The sequence below is a fragment of the Petaurus breviceps genome, unplaced genomic scaffold (genome assembly GCF_028583685.1).
Source record: "Petaurus breviceps papuanus isolate PSGF00001 unplaced genomic scaffold, PetGlider_PUasm1.0 90769, whole genome shotgun sequence".
In the NCBI taxonomy this organism is placed as follows: domain Eukaryota; kingdom Metazoa; phylum Chordata; class Mammalia; order Diprotodontia; family Petauridae; genus Petaurus; species Petaurus breviceps.
The window spans coordinates 11,153,507-11,175,420 of record NW_027187341.1 but is presented as its reverse complement, the minus strand read 5'-3'; the positions used below and the strand labels follow the sequence as shown (position 1 = coordinate 11,175,420).

The window sequence follows — 21,914 nt, the reverse complement described above, 5'->3', positions numbered from 1 at the left end:
TGGAATTAGGACTAATTGGTGGTAGTTTTTAGCTCATATAATAACTATTAGTCCAGAATGGAGTATCCTTCTAGAACTCCTTCAAAGTCCTTTCCTTTCTTGCTAATTGTCAGTCTCATGCCAGTATTTAGTCTTCAAGTAGTGAATTTTTCATCCTTTCACGTAGTCAGATGTTATCAGGGACATTCTAGTGGGGGAACAAGACCTTGGAATTAAGGGTTGTTAAGGTCCTTTTCAATTTGCAAATTCTGTGAGCTATCATGTGCATTTATTTCCCCGTGTTTCAGTGAACCCTGATAACTAGAACTTCCATCCATCTAGAATGGTTGGGAATAGAGTACTCTGAACAGTTGAGAGTGCTATAACCCCTTTTTTTCCTGACTTGCTTTGGTTTTTCTTAATTTTCTCTTTGGCCTACTGAGAATAGCTGACATAGTTCTTGGAATGCATACATAACCTTGTCAGTTTTAGTTTTAATTAATTGGGCAGCTCAGATGTCATAGGGCAGCACTCCCCTTTAATATTGTAGTGCTTATTGGCTTGTGCTTAATTGGTTTAACATGATGGAGTTCCTTCTATCACTGTTTTGGTGATGTTTGTTATGAGGTTGTTTATTTCCTGGAGTCATGATATAAATAAAGTGCTTCATTCAGGTACCTGCCTCATTTTACTTCCTACTTAATAAAATTACTGATAAAGTTCTTGTCAGGCCTCTTTGGTAAAGCATGAGCTGTTCTTTTCCTTTTTTTTTATTGTGAATTTATATCAACAAGTATTTATAATGAGCATATTGCATGTTAGGCACTGTGCTTAAACACTGGCAAAAAACTCTCCTTGCTCTGGTGCGTACAACCTGATGGGGGAGAGAGACAACATGCAAACAACTGTGTGCAAAAAAGATTATCTGTCTAAACTTGGAGGTAATATTAGAGACAAGGCATTAGCATTACGGGGGACTAAGTTTATATGTGAAACCCTTTGCAAACCTTATTTTTTAATTAAAAAAAATTTTTTTTTTTTTGCTTTTTGGAGGGCAATTGGGGTTAAATGAATTATCCAAGGTCACAAGGCTAGTTTTTGTGTTAAGTGTCTGAGGCCGGATTTGAACTCACGGACTCCTGACTCCAGGGCCTGTGCTCTATTCACTGTGCCACCTAGCGGCCCCTCCTTTGCAAACCTTAAAGTAAAACATTGAATGCTAACTATTCTTACTGTCCAGTGGATACAGCTGGTCAGGGAGGGCAGACCCAGAATTAGATTTTGGATCTTCTGATTCCCAGACTGTTCTCTCCACTGTGTTGTTCCCCAGATGGTATTGGGGGTGTAAACCTACATCAGAGATGTCAAATACTCCCATTTTGGATGATTCTTCTGAGTACAGTTGAATTGAGATTAAGATGTAATTGGGGAATATTTAACAGAATAAATAAAAATACAATAAAATTTAAAGAATGTTAATTGGTGGCTTCTGTGAATGGTTTTGTGGCCCCAGTTTCTGTTTTGAGTTTTGGACCACTCTAGTACCTCAGTGAAACACGAATAGTTTTTGTGTAGAATTTATTATGAAGTTGTATATCTTGGTTTGTTACTAAAAGATTGTTATTTCAGTGCTTTGTAAAGTCCTAGGGATAGTGAGTTACAAGGACATCAACCAGTCTATTAGTAAGCATTTATTAGGTGACAACTATGTGTTAGGTATGAGAACAAAAAGGGCAAACGAAACAGACCCTGCCCTTGAAAAATGTATATTCTGTTAGGGGAGACAAAAAATTGTATGATATACACAAAATAAACATCAAGTTATTGGATGGGAGTAGAGGGAGGGCACTATACACCCTTGGGGAAGATCAGGAAAGGCTTCATGTAGAAGGTGGCACTTGAGGTGAGTTTAGAAAGAACTTTGAAATGAGGGAGATAAGGAGAGATTACATGCCAGGCACAGAGTATATGAAGAACAGCAAGGCCTGTTTGGTTAGCCTGTGTAGTGTGTAAGTGGGCACAATAAGACTGGAAAGACAGGTTGGAGCAGGTCATGAAGGGCTTTAAAAAAATGACAAAAAGAGTTGGTTGTATTTGATCCTTGAGGTAGTAGAAAAGCCACTGGAGTGAGTTAGGGTAATGACATGGTCAGATCTATTTTTTAGAAAAATTACTTTTCCAGCTGTGTGGAAGGTGGATAGGAGAGGAAAGAGATGAGATGGGAAGAAAGTTTAGGAGGTCATCACAGTAGTCCAGGTGGGAGGGATGATGAAGGCTAGAACCCAGATTGAGTGAAATGGAGAAGGGGGGAGCTATATGAGAGGTGCTACTGTGGCAAATGGTTGATAAGTGGAGTAAAGGAGAGTGCCTCCAAGGTTAAGAACCTGGATGACCCAAAGGATGGTGGTAACCTTGGTAAAAATTGGAATGATTGGAGAGACAGGTGTTTTGCAGGGTGAGAATAGTGAAAATTTTTTTTAAACATGTTAAGTTTGAGATGCCTATCCAGTTTGAACATTCAGTTTGAGATTCCCAGCAGGCAGTTGGTGAGATCAGAAGAGGAACTAATGCTGGATATATTAAGTCTGGGAATCATCTGCATAGAGGTTATATCCAAGAGAGCTGAGGGTCACCAAGGGAGAGAATGGAGAGAGAATTCTCAGGGCCTTGGAGTGTAATGCTATTTGGGTAGGTGTGACACGGTGATGGTCCAGAGAAGGTGACCAAGGCAGAATGGGGGAGAATAGTATGATGAAACCCCATGGAGAGAAGTCATAACATCTACACCAGCAGTGTAGATAGAGAGTAATCAGTAGAGTCAAGTGCTACAGAAAGCTCAAGAATAAGTCACCAGCTTATTAAATACCCTTAATTTTGCCCTATTGTGAAGCTGGGTTTGTTTTTTTTTTTGTGTTTTCTGGTGTTGTTTTTTTTTTTTATAGTTCTCTCAGGGTACTTGTCCCTAGGCCATTTTTCCTATGTGATGACAGTGGGAGAAGAAAATAGGAACTTGGAGCAGTGATTTTAGTAATAGATGAGAAGACTCCTCTAACTTTCTGTTTGGCACCTTTGCTATTAACCTGTAGTGTTAGGAACTTGTCTGGATCACACTTTAAAGTTAATATAGTCACACAACCAGTTGTGTGTCAAAGTCAAAACATGAACTCACATCTTGCTGTAATGGAAATGCAAATTTAAAGATCTTCCCTGCCCCTAGGCTAAAGTGCACCTGGAACCTGGGGTGGGAGGCTTGTTTTTCAGTAGATAACTTTTTAATTGGCCAGTGGGTCAAGAAAGTTGTTACATTCTCTGAGCCAGGAGAAGGCTATATAAGCCCTGATGTATAGCTTTGTTTTGGGGGCTTACTTGGAGAAGTGTTCTGTGTTTTGATATGATGAGACTCTGGGAAGCAGTTGTTGAGAGCCGCCCCCCCCCCCCCCCCTTGAAAAACCCAGATGTTGCTTTGGTATGGTTGTAATGGTCGGACAGTTTGGAAATCTGTCTACTTGATCTGTTTCTCTGTATACTCTGAAGTTCGGAGTGCTGACCTTTTCCCCCTGAACTAGGTAACAATATATGTTTGACTGATTAAAGTAAGCTTGGTTAACCCATTTTGAGTTGCTTTCCTTTATCAAAGCAGATCCAAGAACCTGTGTTGTTGGCAGCAACCCTAGGGGCACTTGGGGTGCTTGCTGATATACTTGCCTCCATGGTGACTTAGAAAAAAGACTCAATCTTGCTTTTATTTTAAAGAAATTCTTTGTTTTAAAAATAGTGGAAATAATAGATTTATGTGGGGTTTTTGACGTGCCTTTAGTTGCGTGTAATGTGGATCAACTGGGATTCTTCCCTGTCTCTACTTTTTTTTCTTTTCTCTTAACTTTCTATACCCTGCTATTGGAATGATTTACTAATATACTTTCATGCCTAAAAACTTTAGGATCCCATTATCTGGCAAAACCTGATTGAAGGAGCTAGAGATGTTTAGGTTAGAGGAAAGCGATGAGGGGTGGACAGGATAGTTTTCAAAAATTTCGAGCATGGTCATGTGGAAGAGGCAATGAGTAGAAGTCGACAAGAGACAAAATTTAGGCTTCTTATAAGGGAATACTTTTTTTGTTCAGTTTTATTTTCGCTTTTTTTTTTTTTTGGAGGGCAATTGGGGTTAAGTGGTTTGCCCAAGGTCACAAGGCTAGTTTTTGTGTTAAGTGTCTGAGGTCACATTTGAACTCAGGTCCTCCTGACTTCAGGGCCGGTGCTCTATTTACTGTGTCATCTAGCCACCCGGTAAAGGAATATTTTGTAACAATTGGGACTGTCCAAAAGTGAAATGGATTTCTTAGGAATTAAATGTGGGGTCCTCCTCACTGAAAGTCTAAAAGCAAAGGCTAGAATGCTCCTGTGCCATATATATTGTAGAGGGGATTGGATCCCTGTCGATGTATGAATTGTAATAGAGGTCTTCTGAAGTGCTTTCTGTCTCTGATTCTGTGTAGTTGGAGAGAACATGAGACTGAGAAGATCTGAATTTTATTTTGTCATCTCAGGCAAGATGTTACTTCTCTATCTTTGTGTGTAAAGGCAGGGCAGTTGTTGGACTAGGTGATCTAAGGCTCCTTCTTGCTCTGTCATTCTGCAGTTCTAATAGACAAGGTACTGAAATGTTGCATTTTGTTGACTATGTGGATTATGAAATCCCCCAAACTTTCCCCCTCTTAAAATAGAAAATGCTCACAGGGAACCTCAGCTAATTGACAATAATGCTCTTGCTTGAAAGTATAATGATTGTGACCTTTAAAAGGATTTGGGAAGTTTGTGGTTATGAAAGTGATTTTGTCTGAAAACTTAATTTTCCTTTTTGATCTCTGGAAATTTAGGGCATTCCCTTCCATTCTTCTTCCCCCTTACCCCCCCAACAAAACTAAAAACACCCACAAAACGGAACCCTGGTCATAGAGGAGTTAAAGACTGTACAGTATTTAATAATGAGCATAGCTAATAAACTGTATATGATAGTTTGATCATACTTCCTCTGAAAAGACTTTTGTTTCTATTACATAGGAATCCCAGCTCATGAATGCTGGCTGTGATGAAGATAAGGAAAACCTTGTAAGTTCAATATTCTAGTAATTAGAAACTAAGTTAAGTTTTATATGCTTGGTTGCCACAATGATAATCAAACAATGAAAGTATTATATCCAGTTTTCATGTAGTGCATTTGCTACAATTAGCTAATATATTGTTAAAGTCCTAGGAACTTCTGATGTTTAGAGAAAGAACAAGTTATTTTCTAATTGTTTTATGTTATGTAAAGTAAAGGGTCTTTATCAAGAGTGGATACTGTAATTTGAAGAGAACACACAGGTCCAAAGGACATGGGGGGGGGGGTCTATATTATAAAGTAATTGTAATTAACTGCTCTGCTCGCTTTGCGCTTTAAGGGAAAGCCTGGATAAATAGATGTTTCCTTTTAAGTTGCTTCATAAAGAATACTGACAGGAAGTTACACAACATTCACATACCATATTGAGCTCTGTTGCTAGAGAAATTGGGCAAAACCTAACAAGTTATTTGGTCAGCTCTCAAGCATTTTTATTTCCACATGTTTGGGGAACAAATTTATTTACTCAGTGGAGTTGGAAGGGTCATGCATAGTTTCTCTTAGAGCCTATGCTGGATTGAGTAAGTGAACAAAACCACTCTGCAGTTCCTATTGGTTAACTGATCTTTCACTTTATCTTTAAAAAAAAAAAATTAACTGTTTTCTATGATTTTTTACATGTGACAAAGGAAACCAGTGTTAGTTATCATGCAGTTTGCGTAAAACATATCTGTCCTGTATATCATGGCTTGATTTCTTGTTAAATTCATTTTCAGTGTGTTTAAAAACTATCTTTTAGTTTCTTTTCAAATGAGAAAGAGTTTAAATAAAGTTCTATATTGTCAAACATTTTAAAAAATAATTATATGTAAAAACAATTTTCAACATTTTTTTTTAGTTTTGAGTTCCAAATTCTAACCCTTCCTTCCTTCCCTCTCCCCTCCCTGAGACAGTAGGCAATTTGATGTAGGTTATACACGTGCAATGATTTAAAACATTTCCATATTAGTCATTATGTGCAAGAAGATTCAAACAAGTGGGGACAGAGGGAGAGAAAAAGAGAGAGAATAGTATGCTTCAGTCTGTATAAGACAAGATCCGTTCTTTCTGGAAGTGAATAGTTTTTTTTCATCATGAGCTAGTCCTTTGGGATTGTCTTGAATCATTATATTGCTGACAATAGCTAAGTCATTTACAGTTTTTCATCATACAGTATTGCTATTACTGTGCATAATGATCTCTTGGTTCTTCTCACTTCACTTTGTATCAGTTCGTGTAAGTCTTTCCAGGTTTTTCCTGCATTTCCACTTGTTGTAGTATATTATTAATATACTACATCTGGAAAAAATGGTAAGTTAGGGAATTTTAGGAAATCTGCACCTGTGATTTTAAACTGTGTATGGGAAAGCATTCCTTGTGTCTATTATCTTTTATGATGTAGAACGTTGGTGTCAATCTATATGAACTGCATATCGACTTAACCACAAAGTAATATTATACGAGTTGCATTTTTACAAAATTTTTTAAATAATGCCTACTTACATATAATCTGCTTCTGACTACACTGGGATGGTCTCCAATTTTGCTGCCTCTGATGCCAACTCATCTGTTATTAATAGACAACTTACAGAGTTTTCCAGGTCTAGGACGCTGAAATGCAGTGAGTTGCCTTTAGTCACATAGCTAGAAACTATCAGTGACCAGGGCTTCTTAACTCTAGTGCTGTACTTTCTTTTCCACTGCATTGGGCTTCCTCTTGAGTTTGGAAATAATAAACATAAACAGTATTTCAGTGCTGTTTGAAATTTGTCTGTTGCAAAATTTTAATCCCAGACTTTGCTTTTCTCTGCCAGCATGCTTTCCAGACTATTTCCTCCTACTTTCACCGGGTGTGTGTCACAGGAATGCTAGTTGTAATAATAGACTAAGTCAAACCTAATTGAGCAGATAAATCTGCCATTGTTACAAAACAAAAGCACCCCCCCCCCCAAAAAAAAGGCCTCCTCCTCCTCATTCCATTGTATTACAAGAGAACTGATCTAATTGTGGCATTATCTGTTTGAATGAGAATTTGAGGTCATAGGATTTAAAGCTGGAAAAGGAACCTTATAGTCTCCATTTAATTCCAACCTCCTTATTTCATGGATGAGGGAAATGAAGTCCAGAGAGAATACAGATAATTATAGGATTACAGTTATCCCTTCCATGTCGTAATTTTGCCTATCATAGTCTCCATCTATTGCTTGTCAGAATAAAAATTTAAATGGAAATTGCTTGGGAGTTTTGCAGAAGCCACAGGCAACACAGAGCCTATGACCAAATACTTAAACCAAATTTTACAGTAAGGTAAACACCCCTTAAAGAAAAAGAAAAAATTCAGACTTCTCTGTTATAAAGGGAGTGTCAAAATTTTTTACTCGCATTTCCCAGATTCCAGTGCCCCTAAGCCCAGAGATGTGGAAGGGATAACTGTTTAGATTTATACCTAGCAGCGACTTTAGAAACTTACACTGTGTGTCAGGAGAGTGGAAGAGAAAGTAGAAAAAGGATCAATCAATAAACATTAAGTGTATGCTGAGTATGCCAGGCATTATGCTAAGCACTTAGGGATACAAAAAAGAGGCAGATGACGGTCCTTGCTTTCCAGGAGCTCACAGTCTAATGACAGAGACAACATGCAACCACATATATTTCAAAACAAAGATAAATGAGAAATAATTAAGAGAGAAGGCACTGGAATTAAGGGTTAGGGAAGGCTTCTTGTAGAAAGTGGGATTTTATTTGGGATTTACAGGAATCCAGGGAGGGCAGTAGTCAGAGCAGAGGAGGGAGAGAATTCCAGGCATGGGGGACACCAGAAAAAATGCCCAGAGCCAAGAGATGGGGGGGGGGGTGTCTTATTGGTGGAACAGCCCGGAGGTCAGTGTCACTGGATTGAAGAGTATGTATTCAGTAGGAAGGAGGAAAAGACTGGAAAGGTAGGAAGGGGCTAGGGTATAAAGGGCTTTTATGCCTTACAGGGCATTTAGTATTTGCTTCTGGAGGCAATAGGGAGCCACTGGAGTTTATTGAGTAGAGAGTAACATGATTAGACTTGAACTTGAAGAAAATCACTTTAATAGCTAGCTAAATGGAGGGTGAATTGCAGTAGAGAGAGACTTGAGGCAGGCAGACCCACCCAGGCTACTGCAGTGGTCAAGGTTTGAGCTTATACTAGAGTAGGGGCAAGGTCAGAGGAGAGAAGGTGAAATTTAGAGATGGTGAAAAATTAACAGGCTCCCACTACAGCTTGGATATGGGGGGGGGGGGGGTGAGAGACAATGAGGATTTGAGGGCAGCTCCTATGTTGCAAGTCTGAGGAACTGAGAGGAGAGTGTTTCCTTCTACAGTAAGTAATAGTGGAGAAGGGTTTAGGGGGAAGAAAATGAGTTCAGTTTTGGATGTACTGAGTTTAAAATGTCTCCTGAACATCCAGTTTGAGATGTCTAAAAGGCAATTGGTGATGTAATATTGGAGATCTGCAGAAAGTTGGGGGCAGGGAAGGTAGATTTGAGAATCATTGAAATAGAGATGGTAATTAAATCCTTTGGAACCGGTGAGGTCACCCAGTGAAATTGTATGGAGGAAGTAGAGACCATAGGACTCAGAGGAATACCTGTGGTTAGAGGGCATGATCTAGATGAGGATCCAGCAAGGGAGATGTAGAAGGAGCTGTCAGATAGATAGAAGGAAAACTAGGAGAAAAGAGGAAGAAAGGGGGAAAAAGTGTCAGAAGCTATAGAGAGATCAAGGAGAATGAGGAGTTATTTGCTTCACTCAAGAAAGCACTTTTGAATAAGGTGAGGAAATTTATCTTACGGTTTGCAAATTTTTTTTTAAGTTAGTTATTAGCCATGTTTTATTTTTACTAACTCTGTGAGTAGCAAATTAGGTGCTATTGGTAGAGGGAGCTTCTTCACAGGAGAGTACACTAAACCAATGAAATCATAGGTTTCGTCCTCATCCTTCTGTGGAAAACAGTTCCTTTGTGTGTCAGCCAAGAAGATACTGTTTTCAGGCTTCTTTGTGTCCTGAGTTGAGGAAACTGCCATTAACTATCAGTGGGACAGCTATTTCCTTGACAGGAGTAAAAGCAGAAGCAATGAGGATCAGGAAAATCTGTGATAGAACATTTAAGTTGTTACTTAAAGGAAAAAAAGCATTTGCATGGAGCTTAGGTAACTTTCAAGAAACTTTATTTTTAAATAGGCTTTAAGATAAATTCAGTAAGTCAGTTAATAAACATTAAGTACCTATCTAAGGTGCTAACACCTAAAATTCAGTCTGGGGTATTTTCAGGTATTTTATAGTGGGAGAACTCTACTAGAAAACTTTCTGTGCTCAAATTTATAAAATAAGATATTAATAACTGAAGAGGCTGCATGTTGTAATGGGTTTGAGTCCTGAGCCTACAATGAGGGGGTGAGGGGAGGCACAAATCACTTGATCTCTTGATATCCCTGGAAACTCTTATCTGTAAGTTTCTGTAGAGTTCCTTATCTAAACCTTAGGGAGGACTTTCCATGCTGATAAGTCACACAAGTAGGTGGCCAGCCTTCCACGCTGCAAAAAAAATCACATTGATATCGCCTTGAGTGACTTACAAAGCATATTCATAGCTCTGTGATAGGGATATGTAAAGGCAAATATTATCAGTCCCATTTTACAGGTGAGGAAATTGAAACTGATATGGGATTGAACCAAATTTGAACCCAAATTTCCAACTTGCTTAAGCCTAGTTTTCTTTGCTTATATCATGTGGTGTGTATGATGCTTTAAAAAAATTATTTTTAGTTAGGAGATTTACATGTTTCTTTCAGTTTTAGTCATTTCAGGTACAAACATGTTTGAATTTAAAATGACCTCCAGAGCAGTAGTTGGAATGTTGATCTTTCCTCAAATTTGTAAAAGTATACTGAATGTTATAGAGACGTTTCTAGTTTTGTGGTCTTGTTGCTGAGTAAGTACATGTTTGAAAATTACCAGAATTCAGGCAGATCATCATCTCGGTGTCTGTAGGCCCAGGTATTGAGGTATTGGATAGTTGCCTGCAGTGTTGGTTCATGTCACAGGACAAATACTGGAATACTTCATCTCTACTTCCCTGAAATCTCAGAAGGGGATGCAAAAGCAGAAAAAGGAAAGGAATGAGTGAATCAAATGAGCAGGAATTTTAGTTGTCCTGTCCCTAGATGCACCTATATTACAATGTAATACTTGGAATATAGGTAGGACAAAAACTGGTGATGGAAACCTCGAAGACAAGGGGCTCTGGGAAAGATGGGATAGAAAGAGGACACTCATTTATTATTTTCTTTCTTCCATCTTGGCCAGAAAGGATGAGGTAGCAAAATGGCTTCTTTATAAATATTCTTAGATTAATGATAGTTCACCTTAAACCTAAGTGCAAAATCTGGTCTTGTCAATACTATGTATGCTAATTTAAAGAGCCTAAATTTTGTTGAATCATAAATAATGATGAAGAGGGTATAATGAACTTTCCTGCATCTTAACCACTTTTCTGCCAAGGAGAATGAATAATTGAATGCATGCTATACGATTAAAAAGCATTTCTATTTTGTTATATTTAAAGATGATGAACTTTTTACTAAGGGGATACTAGTATAGTATATAGAGCTGTGGACTCATGTACTTTCTAGATTTAAGTTGTGGATCTGAATTCTCTTCTGTGCAATAAGAGAAGTCAATGAATGCCATAGACTTGGAATTCGTTATCTATAACTTCCTTGCTACTTGTTAGTGACAGCCAAGTATGAACGGCACTTAAGCCAGGATAACAATTGTAGCTAACTTTGCCTACCTAATCCAGCCTTTGCTTTAAGACTTCTGCCATTTCCAGAGGCAGGCAGAGTATTTGACTTTTTCATAGTAATTTTAGGAAGTTTTTCTTTAGTCAAACCAAAACTCTTAACTGTATCTCCCAGCTCGATCCCTCTTGGGCCATGCAGGCCAAGTTGAATCCTCCAAATGAAAAGCCTTCAGGTTGGTGAAGACAGCTAACAAATCCCAACTCCTCTTCTCTTGGTTAATATCCCCTTTCTCATGCGCCGTGATCTCAGGGCTCTTCACCATCTTGCACTCCCTCCATTTTAGCTATGTCTTTCCTTAGGTGTAACATTCAGAGCAGAACAATGTGATCTAAGTAGGCCTGGGTACTCTCCAGTAGTGCTAGTAACTGGACTGTCATTTCCTTTGTCCTTGAATTTGACCTGAGATTGCATTAGCCTCTTGGGCTACCACATCTCATCTCGATTGATTTACATTGAATTTTCATATCACTAAATCTTCCAGGTCTTTTTTCAGATTGATTGCTACTCAGTTTCACATTCCTCATTTTGCTCTGGTGAAGTTGATTTTTTTGTCTTGAATTTATTATTATTATTATTATTCTTTTTGCCTTTGTTTGATTTAGGTTTGTGATTGCATTGTTATTGGGAACTCCTGATGAGGAAAGTTCCTCTGATGTTGTTCAGTCATTTCAGTTGTATCTGACTCTGTGACCCCATGTGATGTTTTCTTCTTGGCAAAGATACTGGAGTTTGCCATTTCCTTCTCCAACTCATTTTACAAAGGAGGAAACTGAGGCAAGCAGGGTTAAGTGGGGTCACATAGCTAGTAAGTACCTGAGGCTGTATTTGAAATCTTCTTGACTCCAGGCTCTATCCACTGTGCCACCTAGCTGCCCTGCCTCTGATGTTATAGAACTGTAACATTTTTTGTTTGTTTGTTTTGGGTTTGGGTTTGTGGGTTTTTCTTACCCCCATTTTATAGTCTCAGATGGTTGACTGGGGCATTAATGTCAGAGATGGGACTTAAACCCAGGAATTGCCTCCTGAAACTTAAGGTTTGAGATCTCTTTTTTTTTTGCTTTTTTGGAGGGAGGAAGGCAGGGCAATTGGGATTAAGTGACTTGCCCAAGGTCACATGGCTAGTTTTGTGTTAAGTATCTGAGGCTGGATTTGAACTCAGGTCTTCCTGATTCCAGGGCCAGTGCTCTATTTACTGTGCCACCTAGCCGCCCCTAGGTTTGAAATTTAATGGGAACATAGTTTAATGTCATGCTTTAACCCAGTGTTCTAACCCATCAGGATCTTTTGTTGTGGCCCTCATTCCTCATGTTAGCTGACTCTTTTAGCATTGTGTCATTGCCATATATAATAAGAAGTTAATTGCCTTTACCAAAGTCATGCTTAAAAAGATGCTGAACAGCAAAATTCCAGGGACAGATTCCTGGGGGCCTTCCACATGACTGTTCAGTGCAGTAAGCCATTAATATTATTGCCTCTTCTTTGTCTCTTCAGTTCTAAGATGGGCCATCATTTAGCCCAAATCTTTTGTTCTTGTATGAAAGAACAGCATGAAAGGATTAGAAAGAAGACTTTCTAGGACACATCTGAGGTCAAATGTATTTTTAAAACCCAAGTAAATAATAGTATTCTCCTGTTTTACTAGGCTAGTAATTCTATAAAAAATGAAATAAGTTTAGATTTGTCAATTTGTTTTTGAAGTCATACTAGCTCTTTGTATTTATTGCTTCCTTTTTAAAATGTTTGTTAACTGGTTCTTTATAGGAACTATATAAGTATGTTTACAGGCCTGAAGGTTTTTGGGTTTTTTTAAAAGGCTTCTTTCTTATTTAAAAAACAAAAACCCGGCTGCCAGGGGGTGCAGTGAGTAAGAGCACTGGACAATCCCCCCCCCCCCCCCCAGATATTTGTTTTTTCTCTAACCCTGTGGTACCTACCTCTTTTATTCTTTACTCTCTTTAAAGATCACTGGTAGTTCTTCAGCAATTCTACCTTCTAATTCTTTTAGAATTCTTGGGATGTTCTGGTGAGTTTGATTTAAACTTATCAAAGGCAACTTAGTACTCTTATCTTCCTACTTATCTTGAGTTCTTGAGTTTTGCTGCCTACTAGGCCATTTGCTTGGTCTACTCAGCTACGAGAAATTATTCTCCACCAAAAAATACCAAATAAACAAGATTTGAGTAGTTTTGCATTCTTATTTATGGCCTGTTATATCTTTTTCCAATTTTTTCCTTTTTCTGAATATAGACAAAAGAGGTGCCTTGATTGAAGTGAATTATTGGCATTAACTATGTGACCTTGGACTAGTCACTTAACTCCTCAGCGCCCTGCCCCAGGCATCTTCAGTAGGTGGCTGATCTGCATCAGTGGAAGGAGTTTCCACACTGGGAGTTCCCTAGACTGGTTCAGTAACAAGTCTAGATGAAAGCCCCTTTCAGCCTTTGGTTATCTTTCTCATGCCTTTCCACCCTCGGTTCAATCTTAATTTTAGCTCTCCTTGCTGTGCTATTCCTTTGTATTCTTTCTGCACTGCCTCCTCTTGACTCTGTCTTCTTTTTCTTTTTTTTTTTAGCTCCATCTTTTACATGTATTTTTAAAAAATCTAAATTGGCCAATTTATTGCTTAAGCATTCATATAGATCTCTTAATCTTCAAGCTTCCCCTTGAAGTATTTTTTTAATGGGTTTCTCTTTGTGTCTTCTTTAGAATTTTATTACTGAACTCTTCCTGTCCCTTCTGTGTTCATGTCTTTGGACACGAAGCCTTTGGAATCTCTTCTTCCAACGTCTAGGATTAATGTCACACTAACTTAGCCTTTCTTCTTATCTCTGTCACAGATTCTGAGATGGATTCTTCTCTATCTCACAAGGTTCCTATTGTTTCTACCTGAACAGCTGGTTCCTCTGTATTGGTGAGGATCAGTTCTAGGACATAACTTCTCTTCTGTTCTTCCTTGACCTTTTGAAGGCGGAAAATTTAATTAAGGCAAGCCAGGCTATTGTTAGATGCTCACGTTTTGGTGGATAAGAAGAGAATTCAGAAGGACAATTGATGCCCTCTGTCCCTGCTTCTCTAGTTGGACCTACCTCTCAGGGTTGTTGTGAGGATCCGATGGAATATTATGTGCTTTGCAAACATTCAAAAGGTACATAAATATAGTAGTTTTTATTATTACTGTCATTTTTATATTCTACTATATCATGACTGTGTGTCAGGCTTGTGACATATTTCCTTAACTCATCTATTTCCCCCTTTTTTTTCTCAGATGCTCTTATAGTATCTTTTGATGAGAATATAGTTTATATTTCTACCTCAGTTAATCTTTACCCAGAAGCTATTCATCATCCTTCCCACCTTTGAGATCTCACCCAGATGTCCCCTTTATGCCAATATACCCCTCATTCCCTTTTCCATTTTCCAAGAGAAAGCCAGTCTCCCATATTTATACCTGCTGGAAGGAGCCCAGAGTATCAGCTCTCCTCCAACCCTTAGGTCTGCTACCCCTCCCCTCACTTGGAAGGGACAGATATGACTGCTCATGTTGTCTCAAGGAACAGGGAACTAATCAGCTGTAATCCTTTGAGCAGTATGGAAGACCACCAGGCTACCTCTATTCTTTAAGGACTTCGACGCCATACCATCTTCCTTGCCCCTTCCATACTCCTGAAAATGACCCACCAGCCCTCTGGTTGTGCCCTCCAAATAGCTTCCTTCCTCCTGATTACTGGTTCTTTACTATATACCCTGCAGCTGAATGCTAAGGACTGTGCGCTTTGCTATTTCCTCTAGGTCTGAACCCTAAATGAACCTTTCTGTGAATCTGTAGACAAACCTTTCTATATTGTGTTGTTACCCTTCTTGAAAGAGCAGAGATTATCTCAGTTTTCTGTATATCCCCCCACCCCCACCGCCCAGCCTTTTTTTCTTTCTTTTTTTTTTTTTTTTTTGAGAGGGAGGTAAGGCAATTGGGGTTAATTGACTTGCCCAAGTTCACACAGCTAGTTTTATGTTAAGTGTCTGAGGCCAGATTTGAACTCGGGTCCTCCTGACTCCAGGGCCTGTGCTCTATTCACTGCACCACCCAGCCACCCCTAGCCCTTAACCTTAATGCAGTGCTTGGTACATGGTTGGCAAATTTTGACTATTTAATAAATGCTTTTTTCATTCATCCATACTTCTCCCTCCTCCCCCTTCCTCTCTGCTCCTGTTCCTAGAATTCCTTACTTGATTGAGAGTAGATTAAAATTGCTTTAAAATGTACAGTGCTGTTCTGCCTCACTCCACCTTTATATATTTTACTACTTTTAAATAGGGTGTATCCTTTCAGAGGCATATTTCAGTAATGATCCCATTCGTGATGTCTCAGTGATACCTGGAAGGTCAAATGTGCTTCCTTGCATTAGTATCTGTAATTCATCCTGTCGGTGATGTATTTTGTTTACAAACGTGCAAGATGATGAACTTCATTTCTGACTTCTTTCTTGAATGTTAAATCTTTTGAATTTCTAGCATAATTTTTTTTCTTTCTATTTCATGTTATCTAACTTGATAAATACATGTGAACAGACCTCTCCCTTTCTCTTTGACAAAACTTGAGGTGAATACATTTCCATAGAATTATAGATTTAGAACTAGAAGGTGCTAGATCTCTCACTGCTCCTTCCTGAACCTTCATGACCACGCTTTTCTTCCTGGTCGTACTTTGGTTCATTTTCTGATTCATTAGTTTAAGTATAGGAGTTGGAGTACTCTGTGTTCCCCATTGCCACTTCCAATGTCACCACTACCATCATCCCTCAGTAATCTTTCCTCCTTTGAGGTTCACTAAATCTGTATCTAACATCCAATCAAAATTCTGGCAGTTTTTGTTTACCTTCCCTCAATGAGTCCAGTGCCAGGCTCATTCGTTTTCTCCTTTCTAACACCTGCTCTTAAAAGCACTAGGTTTTAGCATGCATATTGATGTTCCCTCAAACACCCTTCTCACTTCACAGGACCTACCCTTCTACCTCTCCTCAGCCATACACAAAGACAGTCTTATCCTTCATCTTGCACACCCACAAATTCACATTAACTCTGGAATTTGATGATCAGAACACAGCCTATTGTTCAGCCTCCATACTGACCCTCTTCTCTCATCAGCTGTCACGGAGCTCTATATGGATGAATCTAAGCTAAGATCTATCTGTCCAGCCTTAGCTTCTCTCCTGACCTCCACTCTGACATCTCCAAATGTCTATGGGATATCTTAAAATGGATCGTTTGCAGGCATCTTACACTTATGCCATCCAAAATGGAATTCATTATCTTTTCCCTTAAACTCTCTTTTCTGAACTAAACTGTTACTGGTCAAGGGTACTGCCATTTCCCCAGTCACCTGGCCTTATAACCTAGGTGCCATTCTCAGCTCCTTGCTCTCTCTTACCCCTGTACCCTGTTTGTGGCCACATCTTGTTGATTTTACCTGTGAAACATTTTTCATATAAGCTTCCTTCTCTCTTCTCGATACTCCCATCCCCCTAATACCGGCCCTCACTACCTCATGCCTGGACTATTATATTAGCCTACTCTGGGTCTCCCAGAGATAAACCTTTACCTGTTTTAACTCCTTTCTCCATTAGCTGCCAAACTGATCTTCTTAAATTTTGGGTCTGACACCTCCTCTCTTCAGTAAATTCCAACGACTCCCTGTCACTTCCAGAATCAGATACAAAATCCTGTTTCAAAGCCCTTCATAGTCTGACTTTTCCCCCTTCCAGTCTTCTTATGCTTTACACTCCTCCTTTCTTTCTCCCTCTCCACCCCACACTTACTCTCCGATCTGGTGATTCCTACCTCCTTGTTGTTCCTCAAACAAGACATTCCGTATTTCAATTTGGGGGCATTTTCACTGCTTGTCCCCATGCCTGGAATGCTCTTCCCATACCTACTCCTTTCTCATTCCTACCTTCTGGCCTCCTTAAAGTCTCAGCATCATGTTACCTTCTACAGGAAGCCTTTCCTGATCTCCCTTACTTCCAAAGTGCCTTCCTTTTGCTGATTATTTCCAATTTATTCTGTATGCAGTGTCTTTGTAGTTATTTGGATATGGTATCTCCCATTAGAGGGTGAGTTCTTTGGGAGCAGGGAATGTCTTGCTTTCCTTTCTATAACCCCACCCTCAGTGCTTAGCACAGTGCAGCCTGACACACAGTAGGCACTCAGTAAAGGCTTATTGGCTGAAGGAATGTTAGAATGAAGTTAGAATAGTTTGTAGGCTGGTAACAGCAGAACTAAACTGATCTTTGCTTTTAAAGTGTTCTTTTAATTTTTACTGAGCAAAATTAGAATGAATGATTGTCAATTCTTGTTTTCTAAAAGGTTTATTGTTTTCTGTTTTAGCTTGGTGATCCCGCTATTTTTCCGGCTGTTATTGTGGAACATGTTCCTGGTGCAGATATTCTCAATGGCTATGCTGGTCTAGCCTGTGTGGATGAGCCTAGCGATATGATTACTGAGAGTTCATTGGATGTTGCTGAAGAAGAAATTATTGATGATGATGATATTACTCTTACAGGTGAGTGACCCTAATGTCCCAGACCTTGTAGTTTTGGAAGGGTAGATTCTATGATTTTGATTTGTGATCAGAAAAGCTTGGATAACACTGGGGTAGGTGTACAATTCCAGCATAATTTATGGCTTAAGTTACACAGGAGTAAATACATAAATATATTCCCTTATAGAAATAAGAAACACAAGAAATAAGCATCCTATAAAACTTTATAAGGTAAGAATGGTCTAAAGCCAGTTTTACCTGTCCTGTAGTTGAAGCTTCCTGCCATAATGGAGATGAAACGATTGAAACAATTGAAGCTGCTGAGGCCCTCCTCAACATGGACTCCCCAGGCCCAATGCTGGATGAAAAAAGAATGTGTAAGTTTTTAGGTCTTGTAAGAGTTTATGTGTAGGTGAGTTATAGCCTTAGTAAAAAGCATTTGTCTCCAGCAGAATTTTAAGTTACTTAAATGCATTAACTGGATCCTTTTCCTCTATCATGATGTCTTCCCCATACATATCATGTGCTTGATAAATATCTGTTTTATTTTTAAATAAAGGCAGAAACATTCACTGTTTTCTTGTTATTTGCTTATCCCTGCTTCCCGTCCTCCTCTAAATATTCTGTCTCTGGTGACTGTTATAGAACAACACAGTGTTAATTGTGGTACCCCTTTTAACATGCCTTAAATTTATCTAGGACAGTGTCTTGCATGTGCATTGCTTGTTTTTTTTTTTTTGAGAAAAGTGTATCATAAGGTCCCAATAGAAAAATGGTAGAGAATTCCTATTTTTGCTGAATATATAAAAATATAGGCTTCTATGGACATAATTCTTGTAGGGTTAGTAGTAATTTGTTTAAACAGCTGTCATTATGTAGGTAATATACCATATAGGAGAATATATCCAAATTCTGCTTATAACATTCTGCTTTCACTTTACTGCATCATTTTTGCCATGCTTTATTATGTACTTCAGGCCTTCCTGCAAGGATATTAGTGAAGCTTGGAAAGTTAAGTTGGTAATTATAATTTTTTTTCATCCTAGATAGTTTTTCCTATGGAAATAAAAATTACTGGCCTTTATTTTCTCTAGAGATAATCATTACTTTGTTTCCCTTAGCTAATATATTTGCTTCATCTGAGGATGAGATTGTCGTTGCGCCCATTACCCATGTCTCTGTCACATTGGATGGGATTCCTGAAGTGATGGAAACACATCAAATTCAAGATACCTATGTAGAATCCCCAGAAACTACCATACCAGAACAGCCTAAGAGAAAGAAAGGTGAGGTTAAAGCATTTTGACAAACTTTTCATTGTGGTGTTATATACTTCTTTACTTAACTCTAAATTCTTCCTTAACATTGGCTCAGAAGTAAGATTCCAGAAATGAAAAGAAATGTGAATTTTGTTTGTTTTCTTTGTTAGTCATGTACTGGTACAAACATGTTAGGATAACTAAATTCATGTTTGACTCAGTAATCCAGCATTATCACTTGGTTTTTGAGTCTTCTTTCAGATAGGATATAGACAATTGTCATTGTTTTTGTCTTTCTTTCTTATAAATGACCTTATATAGCTCTTTTTGATTTCCATTGATTTTCATTCTTAATTTTTTCTGCTTTTCTCATAAGAGAACAGTTATCTGACTTGGTAATGCATTTTCTGCCACTGGCTCATTTAAAAAAATATTTATTTAAAAATATTTTTAAGGTTTCTTATATTCTTAAGAGTGTCTAATTGTTGAGTTGAGCCTTATAACCCCATCATTTCAAGCATTGTACTGGTGGTGCATCTTAATTTTAAAAAGACAAATCAACAAAATGCTTCTTAAAATTAAAAAAATATTTTAAATTAAAGTTTTGATGGGTGGATTATAATTAGGCTGGTTGTTTACCACATGGAAAATTAGAAAAGTTTTTCACTCGGTGTACCTTCTTCAGCCCCTGCCTTTTGCTAGTTGAGGCATGCTGCTAAATAAGATTTTGCATGCCAATGACTTTTTTTTTTCAAAGCACACCGCAGGTTAAAGTCATATGAAACTATTGAGTAGGCTTTTCCCATAATTTATTAAGTCACACTAAAATCTTTCAGAGGTAGAGATGGCTACCTGACCAATTGAATGCCAAACTCAAACCTTTTTTTTCCCCTTTTTTTCGGGGGGGGGGCGGGGGGAAGCAGTTGGGGTTAAGTGACTTGCCCAAGGTCACATGGCTAGTTTTTGTGTTAAGTGTCTGAGGTCAAATTTGAACTCAGGTCCTCCTGAGTGTAAGGCTGGTGCTGTATTATTCACTGCGCCACTTAGCTGCCCCCAAATTGAAATCTTTTGAAAGAAGAAGAAAAGTATGTTAGTTTTGGCTGGAATTATGACCAAAATCACACGGACTATAAGCATATTGATATAAATGTAAACCTACTTAATCTACATAGAGAGAAACTGAAAGATTGGGTAGAGGCATGGTACATGGTTTTGTTTTGTATTTTTTTTAAGCATATCTTATAAGAGACTTCTCCTTTTTGTAATAAATAAGGCAGCAGACAAGGGCTGATCATTGTTAGCATTTTCTGTGGTAATGCTATCAACTTTGTCCTTAATGTTAACAGAGATTATTCTGAAATAGTTCTTGTGGTTTTGAACTATCCCGTTATTGCATCCTCTCCCTTAGCTGATGCCTTTCCTTTTATTGGCATCTGTGTAAGAGAATCCTGGAGCTTGACCAGTCTTTCAGATTCCACTCAGATTAAGTTCATTCTGCTTCTTGTCCCCTTTTTAGCTGTGTGGCACCCGGAACAAAATGTCTTCTTTCTCCCTGTCTTTTGGAGCTCTTTCTGGAGTTCCTGCCCATTGGTGATAGTGGTTGGTGGGGTAGTAGTGTGCTTCTTCTTCACAAGTATTGACTCCCTGGATATGATGGCTGGAAGTGGCAACAGGTGGGGAAGCATGTGTGGGACTGCATTCTATTTAGGATTATTGGGTTCTGGGTCCTGGGGTGCTGCCACCAGGGTCTGAGGGGAGGTGGAAGTTGAGGTAGTGATGGTAATTTGATCCACCTGGCACATTCTGTTTCCCTTACCTCCCTCTGACAAGCCCATAGTGTCAGAGACAAGAGGTCTTCCTGATCCCAAGCCTGATCCCAATCAACTACATCATGCTTACCAGCAAACAAAATGTTTGAATTAACTGATTCAAACTATCACAGAGACCATGGCAGTGTTGCCTTCTCTTCCCTCATTAATAACTGTTGTTATCTTTAATATTAGAAAATGATTGTTACATCTTAATTGTTGATCTCTAGAATAGTAGAAGCAGTGAGGTGGAGTCAAGATGGCAGAATGATAGCTTTTTTTTTTTTTTTTTGCTTTTTGATGGGCAATTGGGGTTAAGTGACTTGCCTAAGATCACATGGCTAGTTAGCATTTTTTTCATAGCTTTCCCAGCACAATTCCTCCATAACAACTTAGAAAATGTGCCAGACTGAATTCTGTTCAGGAAAGCCAAGAAAAAGTCAGTAAATCATTTTTTTCCAACTCATGGCAGCTTAGGAAGATAGATAGGTCTGCTGGGCTGGGGGTTGGCCAGGGGTGTAGTGTGGTGGCAGCCACAATGATGGCAATAGCAGTAAGCATTAGGATAGAGAGATCCCAGGGAACCCTTGAACTAGTAAACAGGTACTATCTGCAGCTGTCACCCATCACCCACTTGGGTCACCAATCTAGAGAGGATTGTAGGGTTCTAGCTGAGTTCTGAGGACAAAACATGTTCTGATAATGTAGCCATGGTGTTCTGCACCCAGGCGCATAGCAGTGTCTCAGTTTTAACTTTTGGCCCAGCACTAAGCCTGCACTGGAATAACCAAAGACGAGACAAAAGGGGAGTCAAGCAGTTCAGTTACTCTGAACCTGCAGAACCTCCCATGGGGCTAATAATGACTGAGTTGAGCAACATTCTACTGAAACTCAACCACACACAACCAACAGACCTAGACCTGAGTCAGGACCTTGTAGAGCTCTCCTGGGGATCACACCACTTTGGAAGCACCAAAAACTTATAGACCTCCAGACTGTGAAAATAGCAGAAGCTTAGACCAGACAACCCTCTTCAGCTTCTATCCCTACCCCCCTCAGAAGTAAACAGAGCCCATCTCAAATATAAAGTCCAAAGTCAAGGAGGATGAACCCTGACTATAAAGAATTACTGTGGTGACAGAAGAAGCTCAAAATGCAAACTTAGAAAAAGAGAATGATTTCAGAACATCTACAAGTAAAGCCTCAAAGAAAAATGCAGATTTAATAAAGCCTAATAAGAAATCTAATTCTAGAATGATAAAAGTATCAGTCTTTGAAATCTGTAAAACAAACTCTCTCTCTCTCTCTCTCTCTCTCTCTCTCTCTCTCTCTCTCTCTCTCTCTCTCTCTCTCTCTCTCTCT

General features: G+C 38.8%; 2 protein-coding genes across 9 annotated transcripts in view; both read left to right on the top strand.

Annotated features, from left to right (window-relative positions):
- SUGT1 (SGT1 homolog, MIS12 kinetochore complex assembly cochaperone) overlaps positions 1–21,914 on the top strand; it is a 241,438-nt gene that overhangs the window by 113,179 nt on the left and 106,345 nt on the right. The window lies entirely within an intron of this gene.
- ELF1 (E74 like ETS transcription factor 1) overlaps positions 1–21,914 on the top strand; it is a 132,675-nt gene that overhangs the window by 95,683 nt on the left and 15,078 nt on the right. For 7 of the 8 annotated variants that reach the window (XM_069068632.1, XM_069068635.1, XM_069068630.1 and 4 more), the window contains 4 exons: positions 5,041–5,088; positions 17,332–17,506; positions 17,755–17,862; positions 18,607–18,771. In XM_069068632.1, the coding sequence (XP_068924733.1) occupies positions 5,041–5,088; positions 17,332–17,506; positions 17,755–17,862; positions 18,607–18,771 (496 nt within the window). The remainder of the gene's footprint in view (positions 1–5,040; positions 5,089–17,331; positions 17,507–17,754; positions 17,863–18,606; positions 18,772–21,914) is intronic. The other variant, XM_069068636.1, reaches the window with a different exon arrangement.